This window comes from Nelumbo lutea, chromosome 7, assembly GCF_056320005.1.
Source record: "Nelumbo lutea isolate HS-2025 chromosome 7, American lotus-T2T, whole genome shotgun sequence".
Taxonomy (NCBI): Eukaryota; Viridiplantae; Streptophyta; class Magnoliopsida; order Proteales; family Nelumbonaceae; genus Nelumbo; species Nelumbo lutea.
In genome coordinates this window covers 33,263,471-33,285,514 of record NC_142690.1, presented here as the reverse complement: position 1 = coordinate 33,285,514, position 22,044 = coordinate 33,263,471, and the positions used below count along the sequence as shown (strand labels likewise).

At 37.9% G+C, this 22,044-nt stretch overlaps 1 protein-coding gene across 1 annotated transcript; it reads left to right on the top strand.

Annotated features, from left to right (window-relative positions):
• The first annotated feature begins 880 nt into the window (after positions 1-880).
• LOC148846023 (phosphoglycolate phosphatase 1A, chloroplastic-like) lies at positions 881-21,389 on the top strand. The gene is made up of 11 exons (XM_088953417.1): positions 881-1,420; positions 2,799-2,866; positions 3,089-3,181; positions 3,267-3,338; positions 4,202-4,273; positions 7,281-7,340; positions 7,490-7,542; positions 18,670-18,767; positions 20,606-20,705; positions 20,890-20,993; positions 21,078-21,389. Exons 1-11 carry the CDS (start codon positions 1,147-1,149, stop codon positions 21,182-21,184), a joined length of 1,101 nt encoding a protein of 366 aa, XP_088809543.1. The 5' UTR covers positions 881-1,146; the 3' UTR covers positions 21,185-21,389.
• The last annotated feature ends 655 nt before the right edge of the window (positions 21,390-22,044 follow it).

Here is a 22,044-nt window from a genome sequence, read left to right as displayed (position 1 = left end):
ATCTTAATTTCCCCTCAATGATGGGCTCCTAATTTTTATTAAGCCGATAGATTGGCAATGGGCCTCTAGTTTTTCCTAAGTTGTTGAGAGGTTGCTGCCCGTTGATTGTTGTTGTTATTTCTTAGTGACCGTTGTGGATTCTTACGGACTATGAGTAGGGAAAACATTTTTTGAGGAAAATATTTAATTTGAGCCAGATTGGGTCCAATCCAATCCATTTGCATTTCAAGTGGACTAGACTGGGTCCGATTTGTATGGGGTTTGGATCGGATTTGGTCCAGTCCATTTGTAAATGGACCAATATTGGACTGGACTGAATTGGACCAAATCCAATTCAATTGACAGCCCTACCTGTAGGGAATTCTCGGTTTATATTCCCCTATAACCAAGGTTGGATAGAATATAACAAAAAAAAAAGGGAATTTATGGTTTGCTCCGCCTCAGAATTTTTTACCATTAGGCGATAGTAGAAAATGACAGTTTTGACCCAAATGTCCAATTGAATAATTTTAATCAAAAGAAAATAAAAATAAAAATACATTTTTGTCCTTAATAATACACAAGAAACCACTCAATTTTATCCATAATAATAAAAATACAATTTTTGTACTCTTTGGTCATTTTTTTCTCTATGAAGAAGTATTAGGAGTGCTTTTGGAATAAACAATCATGAGCCCATGTCCATGAACATTTTCGACTCAGTTTAAGTGATAATGTTACTACTTTTAGATGGCAAAACAAATACCTCTTGATAAAATGTTATTAAATAAATAAGTTGCAAACTATACGGGTATTTTAATAAAATGAAGATATAGGATAAATATGTTTTAGTAAATGATCGAACTTTTTTATCATGCTTGATGCTGGTTCTATTCTTAACCCCACAAACTCCTATAGTTTTGGACGATTACGCCGTATGACCCCGTATCCGGGTTTTCAAAAAGCAAGATAAAAAAAGAAAAAAGAAAACAGAACTCTCGCTCTCCCGCTCAATCTTCACTTCACACCTTGATGGATAAACAACGAGATTCATCCACTCAAATCGACATGTCAGCATAAAACAATGGCTAAAAGAGCGGCTCCTAGAAAAGCGGAGATTATAAAACCATTTAGATAAAAGGAGGAGGAGAGTGACACTGTGCAGAAATGCTGAGTGGTGGCAGACTATCTGTTTCGGTGGCTTTTGCTACTTCTCCAAACCTTACACGATCTCTCTCCAAAATCCCTAGTTCTCGCTTTCTGGGGCATAAGATCTCTTACTTTTCCAACCCTGTTTTCTCTGCTGTGTCACTGGTCAAATGGAACTCTAGAATGGTGGATTCAAAGGCTGCCAATTTTACGATCAGGGCCTCGGCTCAGCCTCTTAAGAACGCTGATGAGCTGATTGATTCTGTCGAGACTTTCATCTTCGACTGTGATGGTGACTACGTACACTCCATCTGTATTTGTGACTTTGAAGTTTGAATCCGGTCAATTAGAATTGAGAATTGAGAATTATTCTGTGCAGATTTATGTATGCATTTAGTCCCGCTATGGTACCAAAAATAGAATGGTACTTAAAAAAACTGGTAACTGATCAATTGGTATTCATCCAAATTTACGTGACATTCTGATTGGTTAAAGTTTTCAGGTGCCGTACCTTTTTTGGTTTCATCGAAGTTGCCATGGTTTCTGTTTATAAATTTTGATTGCAATCTTTGGTTACAATATCTCTAGATGCAATTTTTCGTATGGTTTTTCTTCAAGGATGTAAATTTTATGGCGTTAAAAATGATTTGATTTGATAGAAATTCGGAGAAATGATTCATATTTGAATTTTATTATCAACTATTCATACTATTATCATTTTATCATCCAAATTTACGTGACATTCTGATTGGTTAAAGTTTTCAGGTGCCGTACCTTTTTTGGTTTCGTAGAAGTTGCCATGGTTCCTATTTATAAATTTTGATTGCAGTTTTTGGTTACAATATCTCTAGATGCAAATTTTCGAATGGTTTTTCTTGAAGGATGTATTTATGGCACTAAAAATGATTTGATTTGATAGAAATTCCGAGAAATGATTCATATTTGAATTTTATTATTAGCTATTCGTACTATTATCATTTTATCATAATTACTTTTTTTTTTTTTTTTTTTTGGGGGGGGGTTGTCTGAGGTGGGGTAATAGTGGAATTACCGGAGTAGTACTATTTTATCTTTATAAATGGTTGCTGTAGGCTACCGGAGTAATTGTTGTGGTCTGTTGTGACTTTGATAGTCTGGTGATCTTGATGAAGCTTGAGAACTTTGGGCTGGGAGAACCGAGGAGTTTTCTGAGTGTTATGTTATATAGTAGTGCTAGAATGTTCAAATGAGGATGAAATTCCCCTTTATAAAGCTGATCTTATGATCTTGTTAGAGAGGAAACTTTCCTTATTTGTACTTTCTTGTTATGATAGAATTTTCCATTTAAGTTAAGTTGTTAGGCCAAGTTATCAAGTGGTTATGCTTGATGTTGACTTATTGTTATTTCTTTATTTATTATTTATATCAAATTTCGCTTTATTCAAACCTAGACGGCTAGACCATCAGTTTGCTATTTACTATTGTAAAGCCATTTGCACCTCCTACGTCTATCCATTTTGCAACTTACACATTCACTTCGATTTGCAATTCACATTTTTTCCCTAATTCGTGGTTGGCATTATCCTGTTTTAATCCATGATTTACATGTTTATCCTCTTACAGTTGCTATTGCCCTCCAGGAGGTTTTGCTCTGATAAAAATTTTCATCTTTACCACTTGGTGTTTTTCAGGAGTTATATGGAAAGGAGATAGTTTGATTGATGGAGTCCCAGAAACTCTGGATATGCTTCGTTCAAGGGTTTGTATATAAACCATCTTTGAGTTTGTGTGCATTATGGGTTTTTGTACTTTCGTGCCCGAGTATTTATTCTCTGTTGAGTTCACGGTTAGCATGGTTTTCTAGAGATGATTTTGGTTTCTTCTTCAGCAATCTGCAAAGCCACAATAAAAGGTGGCATGCTTATGAGAAGAAATGGAATCTTTTAGTGATTGTTAATCAATACTGTCCTTTTTTCTTCAGGGAAAGCGCTTAGTTTTCGTTACAAACAATTCAACCAAGTCAAGAAAACAATATGGAAAAAAATTTGAAACTCTTGGTCTTAATGTCAGTGAGGTTAGTTCATCGGAACTTAACTTTATTTCCATGAAATACATTATCCCTTTTATCTGTATGTTCAATTGTAATTGAATTGTTCCAGGAGGAGATTTTTGCATCCTCTTTTGCTGCTGCTGCATATCTGAAGTCAATTAATTTCCCCAAAGACAAAAAGGTTTGTGTTTTAAACGTGCAAGGTATCTAAAATGATGACTTCACCTTATAATCTGAGTTTTATGTACTGATTTACTAAATAAAAAGAAGAATTTTCTGTAGCAATTGTTTCACATATTATGAAATATGAAAAGAAGATTTTGCTATGTCCAATGAAAGACCCACTTTTGGGCCATGAGTGTTGTTAGCAGATTTTGAATAATCCTGACTGATTTGCTAAATAAAAGAAAATTTTTCTGTAGCAATTGTTTCACATATTATGAAATATGAAATGAAGATTTTGCTATGTCCAACGGAAGACCTACTTTAGGGCCATGAGTGTTGTTTCCAGATTTTGAATAATTCCTGATGGGGGTTTTAAGTCTAATTCATCCTCATCTCATTTGGAGGTTTACAGAAGTCACATGAAAGTGGGAACAACAGTTACTCAGGACATTGGTTTGAAGAGTGGAGAGTGGAAAATGGAGGGAATTTTGAGTTAACTCAGGAGTGTATATGTTCTCAAGTAGGGGAATGAGGGAAGAAGAGAGATTAGAACTTCTGCATGGAGAATTGGAAAATAAATGATGGAGGGAATTGTGAATTAACCCAGGGGTACCATATGTTCTGGGGGGGGGGGTTGGCTATTTTTGAGAAGAGGAGAACCCTGATCTCTTTTCTGGAGAACCTGAGGAAGAGGACATGGTAACCAATATTGTCAATTTTAATAACATGGAGTCTTCTTGCAAGGTTACTATTATTTCTAATTCTTTGATTTCTTTTGAACCTGTTTCTGTTGGTTGATCTTGTTCCTTGATGAACAAATTATATGATGTATTTAAAAGAAAACAACTGATGCGTTTACATTTTTTTTACTGAATTCAGGTTTATGTGATTGGTGAAGATGGTATATTGAAAGAACTTGAGCTTGCTGGATTTCAGTACCTTGGTGGCCCGGTATTTTTCACTATTTCTATAAATATCACCACAAATATCTACTCTGAATGTTGTCTGTAATGTTGGCTGTTGGATTTTCAATATTCTCTTGTTTCCTCGCTTTGTATCCTTTATTTAATAAAACTTTGCAATCATGTTTGTCTATAAGAAAATGTATTACATCTAACTAATTGATTAGCCGGAGGAGATTAAAAGACGACCACATTTGAATTGTTAAACCAAATACATTTGCACTAGATTCCATAGTATATATGATTGGCCTTTGTTTTAGTTTGACATCAAGAATTCTTTTTTACATGGTGATCTTCTCAAGGAGGTATATATGGAACAACCATTAGGGTTTGTTGCTCGGGAGGAGGATGGTAAGGTGTGTAGACTTTAAGAAGGCTATTTATGGACTTAAACAATCTCCCCGTGCATGGTTTGATAGATTTAGTGAAGTAAAAAAATTTGGCATGAGGTAATGTTAGGTGCTAGGAAGATCTTATTGGTGGTATATGTAGATGATATTGTTATTATTAGTAGTAGTAGTGACAGGTTGGGGATTGATAGGTTGAAGACCTTTTTGCATGATCACTTTCAGACCAAGGACCTTGGTAAATTAAAATATTTCTTGGGGATAAAGGAGCAAGGTCTAAATGTGTTATTAATCTGTGTTAGAGGAAGTATGCTCTTGATTTGTTAGAGGAGACAGGGTTGTTGGGTGCTAAACCAACTGAAACACCCATGGAAACAACATAGTGTTTGCAGGATTGTTGGGTGCTAAACCAGTTGAACTACTTAACCATTACTTGACTAGATATCTCATTTGCAATTAGTAAATTAAAATATTTCTTGGGGATAGAGGTCGCAAGGTCTAAGTATGTTATTAATTTGTGTAAGAGGAAGTATGTTCTTGATTTGTTAGATGAGACATGATTGTTGGGTGCTAAACCAGCTAAAACACCCATGGAAACAACATAGTGTTTGCAAGATTGTTGGGTGCTAAGCCAGTTGAACTACCTAACCATTACTCGACTAGATATCTCATTTGCAGTTAGTGTGGTGAGTCAATTTATGCAGAATCCTCGGATTCCACATTGGGATTGGGGTGCAGTTTTAAGGATTGTACGATACTTGAAGGAGCTCCAAGTTGTGGCTTGTTATATAAAAGTGGAGGAAGTCTTGAGATAGAGGGCTACACTGATGTTGATTGGGCCGGCTCCATGTCTGACAAGAGGTCCACTATAGGGTACTATACCTTTCTTGGGGGCAATTTGGTGACATGGAAGAGCAAGAAGCAGTGCAGAAACTGAATATAGAGCCATGGCACACACAACATGTGAACTAGTGTGGTTAAGGAACCTCTTAGAGGAGATGGAGTACTCGATTGATACTCCTATGAAGCTATATTGTGACAACCAAGCTGCAGTCCACATTTCTTCCGATCCAATTTTTCATTAGAGAACACAAAACATATAGAGGTTGATTGTCACTTTGTGAGAGAAAATGTGCTTAGTGAAGTGATAAGTACTGCATATGTAAACACATGAAGTCAATGGAAAGACTTGTTCACCAAAGGGTTGAGTCGGGGAAGAGTGAACTACATATGTAACAAGTTGGGACTATATGACGTATACTCACCAGCTTGAGGGGGAGTGTTAGAGTCGGTTGTAGAGGGGTAGTTTGGTCATTTTGCTTTGTGGTGTAATATTTGTTATATCTTGGGTTAAGTGATGTGTCCCAGACTTAAGTAGGGGCACAATAGTCTTTATGTTTTTGATTAGAAACCTATAAAAAACAATCTGGCTGACTAGAGAGATTGAGTTCTCTAGTTCGAGTTGGTCTTCTTTTCTGTTTCTTCTTCTCTTTTCTTCTCTTCCTTCTATTCTTTCACTCTTTCCTTTTTCTCCATTCTTCTAGAACTAAAACCTATATAGATCTGAACTTTATGAATATTGTTTTATTGTTAGTGGATAGTGCGACGCACACTCCACTATCTTTGTTGGTTTCATCTACAAGCCTCTTGTTGGAGAGAGTAGAGAGACACTTGAACACTCCATATGTTGGGTAACTCCTCTTGTCATGAAGAGAAGAAAAAGAACAAAAAACAAGGGTTTTCTCTTGGAGCTAGGAGAAGACAAGGTATCCTTATACACAAGAACACATCGTTACATTGGGTTTGTGAACATCGATCCACAAATCCATTTTGTTTATTTGGTGATATTTCTCCATCTTCTCTTGTATCCACTTGTTAGCGAGGTTGGTGGTGATATGTAAGAGAGCTTATTTCTCTTGATGTGTATGCCACTAGTTGTTGCTAGAAAAGACTATTATACCCCATTATTATTGTTGATACTTGAAGGATTTTTCATGTAAATCTTGGTCTCCTCTCATTTTCTCTTTGTGTTTGATTAATTGCTCTATTGATTGGTGTTTTTGTTCCCTTCACGGGGCTACACAATGGGGGTATCTCATCCCCCTCCCTTTAACCCCCAACCCTGGTGGCAGTGGGATTTGATCCCAAATCTCTACTCCAACAAGTCAGAGATCCTACCAACTGAGGTCTCTATTGCTTGGTACTTGTATTTGCATGTTGTTTAATCTCTTTGATTTGCAGATGGAATTGAACATGGGGGTTTATTTCCCCAATACCAGTTTGCTTGCTGGTAAAGTCTCTAGCTGGTTGTAGGAAGGGCTTGGGATTGAGTCCTACCTTCACCTGGGACGGAGAGTCTAAGGGTTTGGGGGTCCCCAATGTAAGCCTGGAACAATAAAGAGAGTTCAAAACAATTGTATAATCCTTATCCAAATAACTTATTTGGTCTAGCTTGTTTTTTGTCAATTTTTATGTTTACACTAGAAATCAAATGCGCATGTGTGCATAGTTGAATTAATTTTTCTTTTTAGATAAACTTTCTTAACCTAAGAAATACATCTACATATACATGTATTTATCAATCATGGCAATGACTGTGGATTGTACAGTTATGATAGTTTGTTTGATGGTATATTTTCTTCTTTATAGGAGGATGGTGGGAAAAAGATAGAGCTAAAACCCGGATTTCTAATGGAGCATGATGAGAGTGTATGATTCTATTCTTTTGTGTGCTCAATTACTCTATTATGAAATCTGCTTGAGTGCCCTTTATCTGGGGACTTGTAAGCAGAGATTGAATAGTAGTTTCTGTCCTTGTGTATGAACTTGTTTGTTCAAGGTTATGTATTGCTGTTTAGGTTGGAGCTGTTGTTGTTGGATTTGATCGTTATTTCAATTATTACAAAATTCAGTAAGTTAATCTCTTTCTAGACCCATTAAAGTTACCATTTTTCCCAATATACATTTCTTATATTATGTAGTGTTTCTTTTGACAGTTTGTTTGGCTAAAATACAATTGATAATTCAGTATCCTATTTCACTTCCATTCCTTCCTAGCAGCAGTCATGGTGGCATGCACAAGTAGCATAGAAGATCAAATGGTTCACATACTACATTGCAGCTATCATATTACTACTACTCATGCCCTTGTTTTTGATAGATAACAGTAAATCTTTATTTTCACAGATGAAATATGTACAGTAATTACCTTTTAATAGCTCAACACAGACTGACCAGTCCCTAACTTGGATATTCTGTAGCATATTTATATTCAAGATTCACATGTTATCCCCCAGACTTTCTGTAGCATATTTTACCCTTTGTCTTGCAAATGCATCAACTAAGCAATTTGCAGCTCTAGGATCTCGTTTGAATGATACTTGCAGCTCAGTTGAGAGCAGCTTAATTTCCCTTAAAATGTATCTGTACCGCCAAGTTCCTTGACTGTTCCTTTTTAACCACCCTATTGCCACTTTAGAATCTCCTTCCTCCTCTAGTCTTCTCATATTGTAGAGTCTCCAATCCCCATAAGGCCTGAATAAATCATCATTATGATACCTTGACAGTTAATGAGACCTCCAATACCAGATTCACCTGGACTACCCAGGTTGCACCCATCAAGATTCAATTCAACTTATTCACAGCTGGTGGTGTCTACTCCTTTTGAATGATTATACTTGTGGATGAGGATTGTTCTACTTCTCTCCACCCTCTGATGATGTTACCATTAGAGAATTGATAAAAAGATTTCTGTGTTTTGATCGAATGTGCTGCTCTTATGGTAACAGTTTATATAATTGCTTCCTTGGACCTTGCTTTCCCTTGAATATTCTTTCTTTTCTTTCCTCCCATATAGACAAGATAGTAGCCTTGTGCACCTCCATATAATCTTACTCTATCTTACGCACCAAAAGAAAATAGTTCTCCTACACATCCTCTAGACAAACTTTTTCCTTTGTATAGTTTTTCACTCGTCTTATTCTATCTATAAGATAACTAGGTTTGAAGAAAATGAGAGAAAGAGTGTAAGAGCAGAGAAGTGAAGAAACGAAGAAGGAGAAGAGTCTAATCATCATGTTTCTCCAGTCCCTAATTACTTTTATTAATCATAATAAGGAGACTAAGGGGACATTTATAAGATTTCCCTTAATGGGGCAGCTTTCAATAAATACAAAGAAAGAATACTGAAGGCCCATTAACTCAAATAAACTAATGAAAAGATGAATGGTAATTTCAATCTGCTACTGTCAAAATATTCTTGCCCCTACTATCAGAATCCTGGAGGGATTTGGGGAGAATATAGTACACTTTCCCCCACCCCCCGCCCTCTCATGGCTGTGATGAAGTTCATGCTGGCGACAAGGTGGAGGAATGAAATTGAAGTGGAAGAGAAGCAGGTGATACTCGAAGACTGTAACCATAGTGGACATCAATCTTTGAAGGTGAGAGAAGGAAAAAGAGGCCCCATTTTCCTTGTCTGAGATGCTACTCTATGGGTGAAGGGTTTTCTCGAAGGAGTAATATACTCTATCAAAAAACAAGGGTGGAAAAACTCAAAGATGGTGTTTGGGAAGAAATATTAATCTGAACTAAAATGGAAGTGGCAGAATATTTTGGGATGGGGAAAAGGCAAATGGTGTGTTTCCCCGTAGGGAAGGATAGTGAAGGGTGGAAACTGATAGCAGATAGCTTACAAGAGTATCTCAGTAGTCTGGAAGAGAGGAAACAGCATAGGCTTGGTCTGAAAGAGGAGGTTATCTCTCTAAGGGAGATGGAGAATATTGCCGTTGGTAAGGATAAAACAAATGCTTGTAGTGGGGATAAGCAGGGACCAGAGTCCCCCATACTGACGTCCTGTAGAAAGGAGAAAGTGATGCTTGAAATTGATAAAGGTGTGTGGCAACAGATGTATGTAGTTATGACCAGCCAAAAAATAACAAACTGGAAGCCAGCAGTGGATGCTATACTCTGAAACTTTAATCTCAAATTTACGTAGTGCTAATCCCTTTTAGTGAAACAAAGGCAGTCTTGGATTCAGGGAGTGACAGGATTAAGCTTTCAAGGATAGAGAAAGAGGTGGGTATGGTCCAAGTGGAGAAATGGTGTATGTTATGTTACTTATATAATGATAAAGAGTTAGGAAATGGAAGTTTCACAGTGAAATTGATAGGGCTTCCATTTAATTTGTCGGAAGAAGCAGTAGTCGATAAGATGGTAACACTTTTTTGGATGAGCATTAGAAGCCTACAATAGCGCAAATTTGGATTGCTTTGGAAGTGGAAGCATCACTATGAAGGTCTGGTTCTGAGGTTGAAGACAATGCTGACTCAACGGGTTGGTGCTTAGGTGGCGACAAGAGAAAGGCTGCAGGGAGAGGCGTGGTGGGAGTTATTTATCAGGAAGGTGAACAGTCATCTGTTGAGTTTTGTTCAAGGAAACCGACAGATTTAGAAATGTTTTCAAATAAATTTGAATTAAAAGAAAGGGAATTTGTCTAAAACTCACCATGACTTTTCAGCATATCTCTTAAACTCACCATAACTTTTCAAAACATCCAGGGAACCCCATGTCAGAAATCTGCTGTTAGAATACGAACGACTTCTGTTAATTTACTATGCTACCCCTTTGATTTTTCTATGAACAAAATAAGAATAGTCCTGTTCAGGACCAGAAAAGGAGGCGAAGAAGAAGGGAAAGAAAAGGGGGAAGGACTTGGACAATGCAGCAACTGCCATCACTCATGCCTTCAAAACCCATTCTGATTTTTTCATGATTTTCGGTCTCTATCTGTTCCCTTTTCAGGCTTCTAAAATGGTAGAGGACATGGACGGTGGGGAGTTTTGGCTTCCTTCTTAGTTTCTCATTGAAGATGAATGACAGACAAATTCATGGAGAATACGAACCACAATAACCACAACAAGGGGTTTGCCTCTAAGACTGAAGTTGGGCCTTTTTTCCCTTTTGAGTTCCCTCCATGCATTGGCATACTATGGATCTCCTTCAGCTCTTAGCTCTCCAGTTGAATTGGTCATGGATTCATTCTCACATGCTGGATTTTAGTGGTTGCATTGGTTAATAAAAAGCGTTTGAAGGAAATTAATTTAATTAGGTGATGGGTTTCAATCTCAATGACAATTTGGTGAGGAAGCAGTTCAACTTGTGTTTTATTTAACTCCAAGAGACGAAGCAACAGGCCAATGACACAACCTTTGGTGTTTAAGGAGAATTTCAGAGACCCAAAAGCAGAGCTAGATCATCATATGAATGTTGCCGTTAATTAATCACATTGAGCATCATCAGCTCAATTGGAGGATCATTCACTTTGTGACAGCTTCAAACTGTTTTGGGAAGATCGGGGAAGATAGCTGGGACCACTTAGTAGCCTCAAAATTTGCATCAACAAGCGCAAAATAGAGCAAGAACTTCTGTTGGGTTTGGTAACAGTATATGTGGGTGGCCTTGGCGCTTATCTTCATCCGCATGGCCTCCTCCGTAACAGCAATAGCAAGCTGGTTCCGGTATGATTAAATAATCACCTACCAGTCGGTGGTGCTTCTTTGAAAATAAAGATTTCTGTCAGATTTTGAGCTGCCCATTAGTGGATCTCAAGCTCGTTAGAATGGAAACAACTTACTTTCAGAGTGGTTTAGTGTAAAAGTGTTGGGTATGTTTTAATCCCTTTTCGTTTGGGGGGGGGGGGGGGGAGAAAGAAAGAATTCATCAAAAAAGATAGAAAGACAGAGAAAAGAAATAGAAGGGAGGCTGCTGGACTGGTTCAGCCACAGCAGTTGCTCTTCTCTCTGGTTGGTGTTCATGGGGAAGCCGGGAAGATGAACAGTAGAGCTCCGCCTCCACAACATTCAGGGGTAATTTGGTCATTATAAATGCTTAATGTTCCATGTGGACAACTTCTCTTAGTGGTCACTAACGATGACCTGACAGAAGGTGAGTTTTGGTCAGTAAAATATCTCTGACAGGTGGCTCCTTGGATGTTTTGAAAAGTTTTTTTTTTTTTTTTTTGTGGAAAAGGTAAAGCAATATTTATTGAGAATGAAATTCACACTGGAGGCTGAGATCAGTCCCAAATCAGGCTGACTGATCTAAACAGCAATTACACAAGCCATCAAGACAAGGAAAAAAATACATCTGGTACATTACAGTTTCTAAAATCTGCCACCACAGACAACCAAGAAATCAGTTTGCCCACTAACTTCTGGGTTAGATCCTCCAGACTCAGAAACTTGTTGCTGAACACCCTTCTATTCCTCTCGGTCCAGATACACCACATTACTGCACTTGGAATCATTTTCCATAAAGTCTTCTTTTTCTTGCTCCAGCCCACAATATGCCAGCAGCGTAACAACTCTTTTACTGACCTCGGCATCACCCAACAAACCTTCAAGGACTTGAGGAGGTGGTTCCACAACTGAGCCGAGAACGGGCAGTGTAAACACAGATGAACAATAGATTCAGCACTGCACTCACATAAGCTGCAAGACTGGTCCAAAATCTGAATTCCCCTGCTTACAAGGTTCTCCTTGGAATGGCATTTGTTAAGAGCCATAGTCCAAACAAAGAAACTGGCTTTAGTCGGACTGATAGGATTCCACACTTGCTGAACTGGGAAATCAGGAACACCCCTCCTACCAAGCCTAGCCGCCAAAGATTTAACAGAGAATATCCCGTCAGGATTCCACTTCCAATGCCACTTATCCTCCATACTAAATTCCATCTCTTGATGCTGGAGACAGGTCAAAAGATTCACGGCCTCATCCACCTCCCAATCAAAGAGATTTCTTCGGAAAGAGGGAGTCCAAAGAACAGAACCACCAGAAATACTATAGCACTCTGCAACTGAGGCCTCTTGGTCTGAAGCACACTGGAAGATGAGAGGGAAGGACTCAGCAAGAGGAACATCTAAGCACCAAAGGTCCTTCCAGAATTTGATCCTATTACCATTACCAGCCCTGACTGAGATCCCCTTGGCCAACTCTGGAAAGTGCTTCATTATCTCCTTCCACAGAGAGTTACCCCAGTTAGGAGGGGGGTTCCTAGATCTCCAATTTCCCCAACTCACACCATATTTGCTAGCTATGAGAGATCTCCACCAAGCATCAGATTCTACAGCAAATCTCCAAATCCGTTTACATAGGAGGGCAGAGTTAAAATATTTCAGCTTCCTTATACCTAACCCCCCTTCAGATTTGGGGAGACGGGCTTGTTCCCAACTCACCAAGTGCACTTTTTTCTCCTCCCAGCCTTTCCAAAGGAAATTCCGTTGAAGCTTTTCAAATCTGATTTGCCACCTTAGGAATAGAGAAAAGAGAGAGGAAGTAGGTAGGAAAATTGGAGAGAGTACTCTTAAGCAGAGTCACCCTCCCCCCAAAAGAAAGGTATTTTTTCTTCCAAGAAACCAGCTTCCTTTCCAATCTCTTAATAACTGGGTCCAAATAGCAGAGGAACCACCACTCACCCCAAGCGGGAGTCCCAAATATTTGACCGGGAGAGATTCAATCTGACAAGATAGAATACCAGCACACTCAGCTAAATTGGAAACATGTCCAACTGGGATAATTTGGCTCTTATTCCAATTAACTTTCAAACCTGTAATCACTTCAAACCAAGAGAGAATCCCAAGAATTAGCTCCACCTGAGAGGGGGAAGCATCCATAAAACATACTGTATCATCTGCAAACTGAAGAATGTTCACCTTCTCTCCCCCCAGCACCATTGCAAAACCTTCCCAATCCCCCGACTTAGCAGCCTTCTTACAAAAAAGAGTGAGGATCTCCATTACACATATAAATAAAAGAGGAGATAGAGGGTCTCCCTGCCTAAGACCCCTGGAACTATCAAAGAAACCTGCATACTGTCCGTTTACCAAGACTGAGAACTTTGGGGAAGTGATGCGTACTTTCATCCAATTCCTCCATTTCTGCCCAAAATTCATCTAAAGAAGCACAAGGTCTACACATCTCCAGTTAACATGATTGTAGGCCTTCTCAATATCAAGTTTACAAATCAAACCCGGAGAATCTTCTTTTTTCTTGGAATGAATGAGCTCATTGGCAATAAGAACTGAACCTAGCATCTATCTACCTGGAATAATAGCACTTTGGTTATTTGAGATAACCCTACCAAGAACTGCTTTCAATCTTTCAGCAAGGACTTTAGCTAAGATTTTATAGAAGCTATGCAACAGACTAATTGGCCTAAAATCCTTAATATTCACAGCACCTTCAATCTTTGGAATGAGGGTAATAAAGGTAGTGTTCAGACTTCTATGCAATGAACCCCTCTCAAAAAAGTCCTGGAAATTTGATATATCCTGTCTCACCACGTCCTAGCATTTAATGTAGAAGAGATTTGTAAGACCATAAGGCCCTGGAGACTTTTCATCAGCTAACAACCTGATAGCTTCTTTAATTTCCTCCTCAGAAAAAGGTCTCTCAATGAACGAAGACTGCTCATCACTCAGCTGGTTAAAAGAAAAGGATCTTGGAAAAGGTCTGAACGCCCAAGATTCCTTATATAGCTTCTTGTAAAAGCTAGTTGCCACTAGCTTCATTTCAGACTCATTGATACCTACCCTGCCCTCTCCCTCTAGCCTGGTAATTACAGAAGCTCTAGCTTTGGCATTTGCCATTTTGTGGAAATAATGTGTATTCCTATCCCCCTCTTTCAGCCACACCACTTTGTCTCTTTGCCTCCATTTAATTTCTCTTGCCACTGCCAATTTGTCAAACTTCAACTTATCCTGAAATCTTTTTAATCTGAGCTCCTCAACAATAGGACCTAATTCTTCAGCTGTGTCAATCTCCTTTATGGTACTCAGTAGAGCCTTCTTCTCAGTATCTAGATTCAAACTTTTCTCCAATTTCCAAATCTTTAGCTTTGCTTTAATGGCTCCTAATTTCTTTGCTAAGATGAATGGACTGGTACCCCCCACCTGCATATCCTCCCAAACAGACTTCAACAATGGAACCAGAGAGTCATCCTCAAACCAAGCATTCTCTAATTTGAATGAATCTTTTGTTCTCACTCTATCACCACAAACCAGTTGAATAGGAATATGGTCTGACACTGGTCTTGGAAGGGCAATCTGCTTAAACTCCAGAAAAATGTCCTCCCAGTTAGAAGTAACCAGAAACCTATCCAGCCTCACTAGGGTAGGAAGGTCTTGATTGTTGGTCCAAGTATACCTATTGCCATGAAGGGGTAAATCTTGAAGCTCACATCTGTTGATAAAATCAGAAAATTGCACCATATCCCTAGATCTTCTTCCCCCCAAGCTTCTCTCATCCCCAGAAAGAGTGACATTAAAGTCCCCACCAATAACCCACGGGCAATCCAGACTTCCCCTAGCCACTGCAAGCTCCTCCCAAAACTCCTCCCTCCGACTTCGGTCATTAGGACCATACACATTAGTAACCTGACACACATTGCCATCTGCAAGTTTCAAGACAAGAGGAATTGAAAAAAGTCCAATCTGATGAGAGATCAAGCTGCAAACAGTCAGGTCCCACATACTCGGTACCCCCCTGCACTACCAGCTACCGACTTTGACCTCCACCTAACCTCCCCCTCCCCCCAGATACTTCTAACTACTCCGACCTCCACGGATTCCAATTTAGTTTCTTGAACCAATACCACTTTTGAACCTGAAATTTTCAGAGTCACAAACTACCAGCCTCCTCCCCGACTCCAGTCCCCTAACATTCCAAGATAATATCTTAAGCTCCATAACAAACTAGGAACAACAGAACACTTGACACTTAAGCCTTTCTCCACCCTCCCCCCTTCCCCTCACTACTACCAACTTTATAATTAAGGTTCCAAGTCAAGTGTAGCAATTCTCTACATCTTTTAGATTTGTTGCCCCCCCCCCCCTTCTTTACTGCAGCTTTCCCCCCTGGCCATACTCATTCTTTTCTCTACCCCCTCCCAAGTACTTAATTGTTTCCTCTTCTAAGCCTTCCAGCGAGATCCCCAGAAACTTTCCCAATCCCATCAACTTAGAAGAAACCCATGACAAATCAGAAGCACTTTCAAACTGCTCCCCTACCTGGTTCGACTAATCCACTAACAGATTATTATTCTTCTGAGGCTGCCCAACCGAGACAGCAAACCTATCCGTAACACAGAGTTTGCTACCTCCCACCTGTGGCCCAACACCCTCAAGAATACCTTCACCACCTGCAATTTGAGAATCTGCATTGAAAAGTTGTGGTGAGTTTAAGAGAAATGTTAAAAACTCATGGTGAGTTTTAGATAATTTCCCTAAAAGAAAAATGAAGAGGGCTTATTTTTAGTAGACATGGTTAGAAAAGAAACAGTCTGTACCGGTGTGGGGCCCAAATAAAGCTATGGTTCAACAGGTGGTCTCTGAACCAGCCAAGTCTCGGGTAAAACTCTACTGGTTTGTTAAACCTGAAATGTTCTGTGCAAACTCCACAGTGGATTTCTAGGAAAAACAACAGGGTTAAGAGACCAAATACAAATAAAAATGGTAATGCCCGACCAAACCCTAGATACTTGTGGGTACGTTCAGAGGATGCTGATATTGAATATAGAGGTTGGGTTGACATTTAGTTGTTGCAGGGTGAAGACTCTGACGACTCAAATATTGATTTCAACTTTGAGACAGAGCTAGGAAGAAGAGGTGGAGAAAGAAGGAGAAGAGGATTTCCTTGACACGTCCTTACTTTTTGATGAACAAAAGAGACATGCTGATCCTACCCCTTTCAATTGTCCGACTACAAGAGGTGGAGGTGATTAGGGGTGAGCATTATTCGGTTAAAACCGAAAAACCTAACCGAAAATTTCGGTTTCGGTTTTTGGTTATTTCGGTTCAGTTTTTTTGGTTTTGTAAAATTTCGGTTTCAGTTTCAGTTTTCAGGTTTAGAAATTCGGTTAACCGAAAAAACCAAATTAGCCGAACTTTATTATCTATAATATATATATTAACATATAATACATATATAATATGTATAAAATATATTATATTGTATTATATTATGTATTAAAATATATAATTTATTATATACATTGTATAATATATATTTTTAATATATAATATATATTAAAATATACACTACAATATATATTAAAATATATATAGTGTTGAAATTCGGTTTTAATCGAAATAATCGAAAACCGAACCAAAAAATTCGGTTTCAGTTATTTCGGTTTTTCAATATTTCGGTTTCGGTTTCGGTTTTTCATTGAAAATTTTGGTTTTAGAAATTCCGGTTTATTCAATTCGGTTTTTAACCGAATAAACCGTCTGCTCATCCTCAGAGGCGATAACATTCCTTAGTGTAAACTCGGTGCTGGGAAGGATAGACCTAACAAGGGGGACCCAGGTCAAATTCAAGATCATTGGCATGGTGTCCATAAGGGGGTGGATGAAGATAACCAAAAGTCTTACAGTCAATGTTTTAAAAACCGACATGGAAATGAAACTACTTTGGTAAACCAGGTCAGCAGTTCAACTGTCTGGGTTGAACTGTTTGACCTATGATGTCATATATATAATAAAATAAAAATAAAAAATATTTATAATTATTGAAACATGACATAAAATATTTATAAATAATGAAAAATGCTATACAATTAAATAATACAAGAAAAAATGCAATAAAAAAGTCTCAACCAAAGTTCCTTTGAGTCACTACTAGGGAATCCACTTTTGGTGGAAATACAAAAAGATGGGTACATTTGAGTTTTGTGTACACAACAGGTGATTAACATTGTTAGTTCCCTCCATTATCATTGAACCAGGCATTTAGGTTGAGGTCCAATTTCTGGTCAATGATTATGTGCTTGTCTTCTTATTTTCTTTTACCCTTTTTTCCACGCTCTTACCTGTGTAAATGTAGAAGTCCTATTAATTCCAAACCCAATTGTAACTAGTAGAAAGATTCTTGTCATTTTGCAGGTTTGACAGTCAATCTGGTTTAATCTTTATATGTATGAAGGGATATAATTTGTAATGATAGAACTGGCTACTTGCAGTGAAAAATTAAGACACTCCAGAAAATGAAGGTCTCTTTTTTTTTTTTTTTTTTTCTAATCGACAACCTAGAAAAAAAGAATTCATTTTGGATTACTAATGTAGGTCTCTTGTACCCACCTCTATTTACTGTAAAACACCAAGGAACCTGGTCACCACTACAACTTTTGGGTTGCTGGCAGAAGAACAAATGACCCAGGAACCTAAATGCTGCCACTGCAAACCCAAGCACTGAGTCACCACTGCAAAGGGTGGTCGTCTTGCAAGGTTTAGACTCCTTCTGGCATCAATCTATCTGGCCAAGCACTGTAAATGGTGGTCTCCTTGACTCCCTCCGCTCTCCATCGCTGTTGTGTATCAGAGGTGATACTTGGGAAAGAAAGGGGAAACCTCGATGGTAAACCCTAAAAGGCTAAAAATTAAAAAAAGAAAGAATAGATTATCGAATGAAATTTGGGACCAAGATGCCATTTTTTAATTTTTAACTTTTCTTAACTTTAATTGTGACATGCAAACCGCTGCCTAGGTTGAACGGTTTGGTGGTTGAACTGCTCGGGTCAGTGGTTTTTTCACCTTTTCAACGTTTTTTTACCAAAAAGTGGCCTAGGGCCTAATCAGACCTGGAACCATGACTGGTTCCCAGGTCGGACCTGGAACCAAACCCACTAAGTGGCTTTTCCTACTCTAAATGACTTTTCTTGTGCTGTTCAGAATTCTTGTAGTGTTTGCTTGCCTCCCTGAGCATGCATGTAATTTTTTTGCCCATCACTTTGCAATATGATCACTTTTTCTTTCATTTGACCTTCAATGGGTCTCATTTCCTTGATATATCAGAATTATAGCTGGAGAATTATGTAACCAGTTTGTTTTATAACATAATTCAAAATTCTTGTACTAGTTAAGAGATAAAGGCATTTCTGTATAACCAAGCCTTGTTAAATGTTATTACTTTTGTAGCCTTTAGCTTGTGTATATTATAAATTCTTTTGTTCTTATGATGCTTATGTACTTTTCTAATGTAAGGTATGGAACCCTATGCATCCGTGAAAATCCAGGCTGTCTGTTCATTGCTACAAACCGTGATGCTGTCACTCATCTGACAGATGCTCAAGAATGGGCAGGTTAATCTTCTCCTGCTTTCCTGAAATTTTTCTTGTGATTTCTTTTTCGTTCTTCAATTATAAGTTAAGAAGTGGACAAATTATGATAACTAACAGATGTTACAAGGGTCTAAGGTGACCTAACATTTATGGATGAGAACTATTTCAATTTGGACATGCTATTTTTATCCAGCAATTCTAATTCCTTCCGATAATTTATCAAAGTTGTCTTGTAAAATGAGATTCTCTTTAGGTACCTCATCTAATCCTCTTTTCGTTGTCAATAACTTTTAGAATTTTCCCCAACTTTTGAGTTTGTTGAGGTGTAACTCATTCTCAATAGTAGCAGAACTCTATCATCCCACTTCAGTTGTGAGACCCAAATTTAAAACCAGGAACAAGAAGTGGGTTCTTTGTCCTCTTTTCTTCTTTTCCATCATTCAACCTCTCTATAAATAGATCTGAATTACTTGAAGAATGGAATCTATTAACTTTTTTGCTCCTTTCCAATAAAAAGAAGCTACTTATAAGTTATAAAAGGTAAAGGTAGAAAAAAATACCGTTTGTGGTGGGTTGCCAATTTGATGGGCATACTGCTTAGAGCATATGCACACTGGTATTGCATATATTTATGACTTATATAGGAGGTCCCTGGGCTATTGAATGGTGACCCAAGTTTTAATTTTCTTTTTCTTCTCATGTTAAGCTAGTACACTTTACTTGATCATTGGCTTTAGATACAAATTGAAGGTTGGATCTTTTCACCTTTTCATTCTTTAATAATTTTTCCTTATTTAGATCTTTTACCTTAAGTGGTATCATACTTTGGTTTAATCTTGGTAGTGATTAGATTAGACTGTCAGAAATAAATTAAGTGGGAAAGGAGAAACAAAAGAGAAGAAAATTGGGAAATTCTGGAATAGGCTCCATGCTTCTTACTCAATCTTCCTTTTTTTGTCACTGAGAAAAAAATGAAACTTTCAATAATACCCTTGCAACTAAATTATTGATATATAGACCCAATCACTCAAATAACATTCCCTCAAGTTGGTAATAAATGTCATACATGCCCAACTTGTGAAGAGTATAAGATAACTGATGCCCACTACTCAAATGAGGGGGTTGGGTTGGTCAAATGGGATTGGGTCAATATTTTCCAGCCCTACTCTACAATACTAATCACTACAGGTCAATACCATACCAACATAAGTGATAAGAACTCTTTTGGAACACTAAAAACTGTCCTAGTTTTTAGAGAGAATGCTGAATTTCTCAGACTTGTGTAGATATCGTACACATGCATTAGAGTAGCAGACACTTTTCCTGCCTTAGCTGAACCATTTCTCACCATTGTAGAACATAAGCAGCCAATGAAAAAGCAAATACAGCACTACAAAGAAAGGAATCATCAATACTAAACCAAATCAAATGAAATAAGTTCTTTAGATTCATAAATATGATAGGGATCAAACACTGCCAAATCAACCTTCTAACATGCCAACCAGATCACACATGCCGAGAACATCAACTCCGATTTTCTGTATTTTCTTCAAAATAAGTTCAAAAAACATCTACAGTCTTTTTTTATTAGCAAGGAACAATATCTGCAGTCTTCAAAAAATAATCCTGGAAAGATGCTCACATGAACCCATGAATGATCTTCTATCAGATTGTAGAAGTCATTCTTCTCAAGGTTCATCGGTACATCTGCCGACATCAACCAAACACCATGATGATGTCAGCTACTGCCTTGGTCAATCAATGAAGTCTCTTCCGTTTATTGGCTTATGGCTCTAATACCAGTACATCCTTGATATATAGACCCAATTACTCAGACAACAATCTTTTTTCATTTTCAGGTGGTGGTTCCATGGTTGGTGCTATTAGTGGATCAACTCAACGTGAGCCACTGGTTGTAGGGAAGCCCTCAACCTTTATGATGGACTATTTAGCCAACAAGTAAGATTGCCACTTTTCCTTCTCACTAAGATTTTGTTCTAGTAAGCTTGACGGATGTGTTAAACAAAATAATTTCTCAACCAGCTGAGTGTCTGTTTTTATGAAGCAATGGCATTACACAAAGAAGAGCTGCTTAGCATGTATTTGATCTCTAATATAAGTTCTTGCCTGTAACCAATGACAGGTTCAATATTCTCAAGTCACAGATATGCATGGTTGGAGATAGATTGGACACTGATATTTTATTTGGACAAAATGGTGGTTGCAAGACCCTTCTTGTTCTATCAGGTAACTCAAGCTGTTCCTTCTCTCCCATCTTTCATCACATTAATGAGATGCAACTAAAAAAGGTTTAATTATCTCTTTTAATAGGTGTGACAAGTCTGCCCATGCTTCAAAATCCCAACAACTCCATACAACCAGATTTCTACACCAACAAGATTTCAGATTTTCTGTCTCTCAAGGCTGCTACTGTTTGAGCTGATAGCAATTTGTGACATTTTTTTCCTAGGTTCACCTGTAAAGTCTGTTAATCTATTTTTTTTTTTTATATTTTTTCAAAGTTAAGTAAAAGAAATCCTGGACAAGAAGAAATGACATAAAATTAATTCTATTTTAATTTATTCATACAATTATCCTTTGACAAAATGGAAAGAGAAAAGAATTATTCTTTTTGGTGGGTAATGGATTTTCCTTTTAAATAGGGGAATTTGGGTAGAAGAGAGTTAATTTTGAAACAGATTTCTATATTCTATGGCTTGGGATGCCAATATCAGATGCAGATATCTGTTGGAGTTGCATATCTTCGACCCCAAAATCTTGGGGATCGGACTGGGGTTAGTAAGCTGAGTACAAGTACATTGGATATATCTTACATGGAATAGTAAAGTTTATCAGTTTGTAATGGTGTGTATGAGCATGTAACAGTCGAATATGATTGTTACGGTTAAGTATGGATTTGTGATGATCTATGCTAGTTGACTATTAGTCTGCAATGGTTGAGTATGGGTTCATATATGGCTTGTGATGGTTTAGTGTGAGCGTGACTTACTAACCGTTGAGAATGTTTTATAATGGTTGAGGATGGGTTTATAATAGTTGATTATGGGTTTGTAACAGTTTGAATGTGGGTTTGTATAGCAATATATGACAGTTGAGTATTAACAAATATGGATCAACAGACTGATACGATTGATACAACGGGATTAGTATTGTATATAGCGATTCTTGTTTTTTTATTATTTTTGGTTTTCGTTTTTGTTTTGAAGCCTCTGTTTTCCTATCGTATGACACCGATCTTATCCAAAAGCGTAGTATTGGTCTATTGGATCATATTGGA

What these genes read in the sequence shown, in the direction of transcription:
- LOC148846023 (XM_088953417.1), top strand. Translation starts at nt 1,147, where the DNA reads ATGCTGAGTGGTGGCAGACTATCTGTTTCGGTGGCTTTTGCTACTTCT. An exon ending in TTTCATCTTCGACTGTGATG is followed by an intron (nt 1,421 to 2,798) that starts GTGACTACGTAC and finishes GGTGTTTTTCAG; the next exon opens with GAGTTATATGGAAAGGAGAT. An exon ending in TTGGTCTTAATGTCAGTGAG is followed by an intron (nt 3,182 to 3,266) that starts GTTAGTTCATCG and finishes GAATTGTTCCAG; the next exon opens with GAGGAGATTTTTGCATCCTC.